General features: G+C 49.3%; 1 protein-coding gene across 1 annotated transcript; it reads right to left on the reverse strand.

Moving 5' to 3' along the window:
- Positions 1 to 770: 770 nt before the first annotated feature.
- LOC311119297 (zinc finger CCHC domain-containing protein 7-like) lies at positions 771 to 4,393 on the reverse strand (the record flags this gene model as incomplete). Its single annotated transcript, XM_084194018.1, has 4 exons — positions 4,310 to 4,393; positions 1,671 to 2,067; positions 1,381 to 1,547; positions 771 to 990 (listed from the first exon to the last, which is right to left on the reverse strand). Coding segments are annotated over exons 2-4 (745 nt in total), but the record flags the coding sequence as incomplete, so codon positions are not given.
- Between the last annotated feature and the right edge of the window lie 1,324 nt (positions 4,394 to 5,717).

A 5,717-nucleotide genomic window follows, 5' to 3' on the forward strand; every position in this document is an offset into this window, starting at 1 on the left:
CTGAATGTTATGGACCCTCCCTTTAGTGTCTCCTCCCTCCCTCCCTTTAGTGTCTCCTCCCTCCCTCCCTCCCTCCCTTTAGTGTCTCCTCCCTCCCTCCCGTGTCTCCTCCCTCCCTCCCTTTAGTGTCTCCTCCCTCCCTCCCTCCCTTTAGTGTCTCCTCCCTCCCTCCCGTGTCTCCTCCCTCCCTCCCTTTAGTGTCTCCTCCCTCCCTCCCTCCCTTTAGTGTCTCCTCCCTCCCTCCCGTGTCTCCTCCCTCCCTCCCTTTAGTGTCTCCTCCCTCCCTCCCTCCCTTTAGTGTCTCCTCCCTCCCTCCCTTTAGTGTCTCCTCCCTCCCGTGTATCCTCCTTCCCTCCCTTTAGTGTCTCCTCCCTCCCTCCCTTCCCTTTAGTGTCTCCTCCCTCCCTCCCTTCCCTTTAGTGTCTCCTCCCTCCCTCCCTCCCTTTAGTGTCTCCTCCCTCCCTCCCTCCCTTTAGTGTCTCCTCCCTCCCTTTAGTGTCTCCTCCCTCCCTCCCGTGTATCCTCCTTCCCTCCCTTTAGTGTCTCCTCCCTCCCTCCCTTCCCTTTAGTGTCTCCTCCCTCCCTCCCTCCCTTTAGTGTCTCCTCCCTCCCTCCCTTTAGTGTCTCCTCCCTCCCTCCCTTTAGTGTCTCCTCCCTCCCTCCCTTCCCTTTAGTGTCTCCTCCCTCCCTCCCTTCCCTTTAGTGTCTCCTCCCTCCCTCCCTCCCTTCCCTTTAGTGTCTCCTCCCTCCCTCCCTCCCTCCCTCCCTACCTATAGCGTCTCCTTCTCCCTCCAGGTTCAGTATGATGCTCTGGTCTCCATCTTGTTTTCCGCTGCCTAGAACCATCCAGCTCTCCAGACAGTCAGAATCAGACTCCGATCCAGACTCCGCTCCAGACTCCGCTCCAGACTCCGCTCCGGATTCTGAGTCCAACACCACCACCGTGTCAGAGTCCACACTGGAGCTCCTCCTCTTTGGGGCGGAGTTTCTCTGGGGGGGGGGGGACAACAACATAATAACTGGTTGTATTCACGGAGGACTGTTAATGATGCAGCACTTACCACCAGTTTACCAGAATCACTTTGGTTTTAGTCCTGGAACTTGCTTCATCTGGAAAACTGCCACCTAGGCTGCCTTTACACTGGCAGTTTAAATCTGATCTTTTTTTTTCCCACTAATTGCTCTTTTGACCAATCACATCAGATCTTTTTACATCAGATCTTTTTCAGAGCTGATCTGATTCTAGAAGGGGTTGGTGTTTGTAGTGATCAATACTGTCCCAGAGGGAGTCATTATGGAGATTATTGGCACAACGTAATGTGGCCAGTAGGAACAAGCCGAAGGCACACGCACGAACACACACACACTCTGTCTCCGTACCTGTGGTGCCGGGGTCGAGGCCTGCAGGGGTCCCGTCTTTGACCTCTGACCTTTCGCGCTACACACCCCGTCATCTTCCTCCGTGTTGTCTGACACCGTGATTACGTCGTCGTGACTCAAGTCGATGACTATGACCTCCTGGAACGACCTTTGACCTTTGGGGTCACCTTCGGAACGATAGAGGACAGTTTATTTTATTTTTTTTACAACGCAGGAAATGGACACCAAAATAATAACTGATGAAACGATGACTATGTAAACCCACACCACTACTGTTGTTCTCCACTCACCTCTGGAGAGACCTCTCTGCTGTTTCGTACCCCGTTGGGTTTTCCCTTTGACTTTTTGGTTTTTCTGCTCTGTGTCCCCCAGCAGTTGTTGCCGTAGATCTCTGTTACCATGATCGTGTGACTGGGATGGCTGGCGTCGTTTGGCCTTGCACCCATCTCCCTCCTTCTCTCCGTGGCTGGAGGAGAGGCGCTTCTCTTCCTCCTCCTCCTCCTCCTCCCTCTCTCCGGGGTTAGAGGAGTAGTGGAGCTGGCTGTAGAGCCTGAACTCTAATTCGCTGTCGTCAACCTCTGACCCCTCCGACTCCTCCCCGTACAGCTCATCCTCTAGCTCCGCCCTGTCCTCGTACCCCCCGAACATCACCACGGAGACCAGAGGTCAGGTGCCTCCCACAACACCCTGCGGGGGGAGAGAGACACACTGAATATGACATTTGAAATGTCTTTATTCTTTTGGAACTTTTGTGAATGTAATGTTTGCTGTTCATTATTTTGTATTGTTTATTATCTACATCACTTGCTTTGCCAATGTTAACATACGTTTCCCATGCCAATAAAGCCCTTAACTTGAATAGAGAGACAGAGACAGAGAGACAGAGAGAGAGAGTGTGACAGAGACAGAGAGAGAGTGTGACAGAGAGAGAGACAAAGACAGAGAGACACAGAGACAGAGACAGAGACAGAGAGAGAGAGAGAGAGAGAGAGAGAGACAGAGACAGAGACAGAGAGAGAACAGAGAGAGACAGAGACAGAGAGAGAGAGAGAGAGAGAGAGAGAGAGAGAGAGAGAGAGAGCGAGAGAGAGAGAGAGAGAGAGAGAGATTGTGAGGTCCATTGCCCTTGCCAGTGCTGCGTGTCTGTGCCATGATGGCCAGAGATGATTGGCTCCTAGAGCGCCATTGCCCTGGAAACGCCACGCTGGCCGCTCACAGGCCGCCGCCCAGGGAATAAGGATAGAGGAGAAAGTGTGTGTGTGTGTGTGTGTGTGTGTGTGTGGAGAGAAGAGACCTAGGACTTGGAAATGATGAGGTGTATGTGTGTCCGTCGTCTGGGGGCTTCTGAAATGAAAAGGCATCTCTGCACAGTCAGGATCAACGCACAATTTTCCTCAAGAGTTCTGATGACCGAAAGCTCAGCCATTGAAGACTCTGCATTGATCCTGGGGGTGTGGAGAGTCGTTTACATTTCAGTGTTACTCCATCTCCTGAGAAACAGTCGGGTGTGTGATAGATCCTCTGAAACGTCTGGGGGGGGGGGGGGGGGTTCTAAAAGCAGTCCAAGGTGATTCATTGCTCATTAGGTCCTGAGACAGTGGGGACTGGAAAGGTGAAAACACACAGATCTGTTCAGCCACCTGAACATTAACTACCTGAAAACGTGGTCCTCTGTAGCTCAGCTGGTAGAGCACGGCGCTTGTAACGCCAAGTTAGTGGGTTCGATCCCCTGGATCACCCATACACAAAAAAAATAAAAATAATGTATGCATGCATGACTGTAAGTCGCTTTGGATAAAAGCGTCTGCTAAATGGCATATTATTATTATTATTATTATAAAACAGCTGACATTAACGTCGCCCACTGGTGACCAGATCTGTGTGTGTCTGGAGAGGGGGAGACTGCTCAGGGGTCCCTCTACAAGAGCTTTACATGGTGACGGCCCAAAGGGCTTCCGCTAACACAGTGACAATGGCCGAACCGGAGTTCAGAACAGAGATGGAGGAGTCTATGTTGCATTCCATAGGATGTCTCTGCTGTTGAAATATTATTCATTTACATTTTAGTCATTTAGCAGACGCTCTTATCCAGAGCAACTTACAGTTAGTGAGTGCATACATTATTTTTTTTATTTTTTCATACTGCCCCCCCCCCCGTGGGAATCGAACCCACAACCCTGGCGTTGCAAACGCCATGCTCTACCAACTGAGCTACATCCCTGCCGGCCATTCCCTCCCCTACCCTGGACGACGCTGGGCCAATTGTGCGCCGCCCCATGGGTCTTATTCTAGCTGTGATTTGAGGACTGCAGTCCGTGTAGTTGGTTACATACCAATTACGTTACAAGCAGGTACTCAATGAGCTTGCCAATAAAGCCGCGTTGGCTTACATGTGGGCTACAAAACACACAACATTAAACGTGTAGCCTGGTCCCAGATCGGTGTGTGCTTTCCTCCTCCCATCGTCAAGCTAAACAAACTGTTCGGCATGACACTTCCAATGAGTTAGCGAGAGAGCAGAAGCAGACCTGGTCCACAGGTTGCTAAACTTCTAAGTACTGTATACATGACCAATCAGCAGCTAAAACAAAACGGCCCGGTTTTGATAAACATAACGAGGCATGCTCTCACATACTAGCCGGCTATATGGCTAACACACCTCTGCTAACATCCACTAACACTTAAAACTGGGGGGGGCATCTGTTGTTATAAACGTGACGTTCAAATAGCCTGTCATTTCAGTTACGACATGCTAACTTAAGTTAGTTTGATACTATCGAAAGTGTTCGGTTAACTAGCTAGTTAGCTAGCTGGCTAATATGTTAGCATCGGTTTCTGCGCAACCCCCACGTGTTTATCACAGCACAGCGGCATGTAAACAAAGCACTCTGTATCCACACTCACGACGGGAGTCACACACAACCGGTACCTCTCCCGTTCTCCGTAGTACGGCGAAATACAGCCACACGTCTCGTTGCTTTCAACGGAGAAAAATCAACTCACCCGTTTATAAACTTGCAGGACTCACAAGAGTACTTCACTCGTTTGCTCGCATGCTAGCCACTTCCGGGGTTTGTCAAGAGGGAAATTGTTTGGCCAACCGTAACCTTTCCCAGGGAGCCGACCATGCGTGTCTGTGTGCAGTCAATACATTTTGATGATAGGTCTGCAGAAGGCTAGTTAACGTTGATGTGCCTAAAAATACGTGGACTATAATGTCACCGTTTATCAATTTAATAAGGTTATCATAGACTAGTCTCTACTACTATAGGACAGCCGATTCATATCACATTAAACCACTATAAATATTTGTTTTTTTATTTTCAAATGGTAAAATTGTAGTCTTGTGTATGCTTATAGGCCCACGGGATGTAGCTACACTCTAAAAATGAGGGTTTCAACAAGGGTTCTTCTAAGATCCTCAAAGTTCCTTGAAGAACCGTTGGGTTCTTGGCACTGAAAAATGCTTGGCTGTGTGGTTAGGGTCGTTGTCCTGTTGGAAGGTGAACCTTCGCCCCCAAGTCTGAGCAGGTTTTCATCAAGGATCTCTCTGTACTTTGCTCCGTTCATCTTTCCCTCGATCCTGAGTTCAAATCTTGGTTTCATCAGACCAGAGAATCTTGTTTCTCATGGTCTGAGTCCTTTAGGTGCCTTTTGGCAAACTCCAAGCGGGCTGTCATGTGCTTCCGTCTGGCCACTCTACCATAAAGGCCTGATTGGTGGAGTGCTGCAGAGATGGTTGTCCTTCTGGAAGGTTCTCCCATCTCCACAGAGGAAGTCTGGAGCTCTGTCAGAGTGACCATCGGGTTCTTGGTCACCTCCCTGACTAAGGCCCTTCTCCCCCGATTGCTCAGTTTGGCCGGGCGGCCAGCTCTAGGAAGAGTCTTGGTGGTTCCAAACTTCTTCCATTTAAAAATGTTGGAGGCCACTATGTTCTTGGGTACCTTAAATGCTGCAGAAATGTTTTGGTACCCTTCCCCAGATCTGTGCCTCGACACAATCCTGTCTCGACGCTCTACGGACAATTCCTTCGACCTCATGGCTTGGTTTTTGCTCTGACATGCACTGTCAACTGTGGGACCTTATATAGACAGGTGTGTGCCTTTCCAAATCATGTCCAATCAATTGAACGACCACAGGTGGACTCCAATCAAGTTGTAGAAACATCTCAAGGATGATCGATGGAAACAGGATGCACCTGAGCTACATTTCGAGTCTCATAGCAAAGGGTCTGAATACTTATGTAAATAAGGTATTTCTGTTTTTTATTTTTAATAAATTTGCTACAATTTCTAAAAACCTGTTTTCACTTTGTCATTATGGGGTATTGTGTGTAG

Source organism: Coregonus lavaretus (assembly GCF_964263955.1).
Source record: "Coregonus lavaretus genome assembly, contig: HAP1_SCAFFOLD_4034, whole genome shotgun sequence".
NCBI lineage: Eukaryota > Metazoa > Chordata > Actinopteri > Salmoniformes > Salmonidae > Coregonus > Coregonus lavaretus.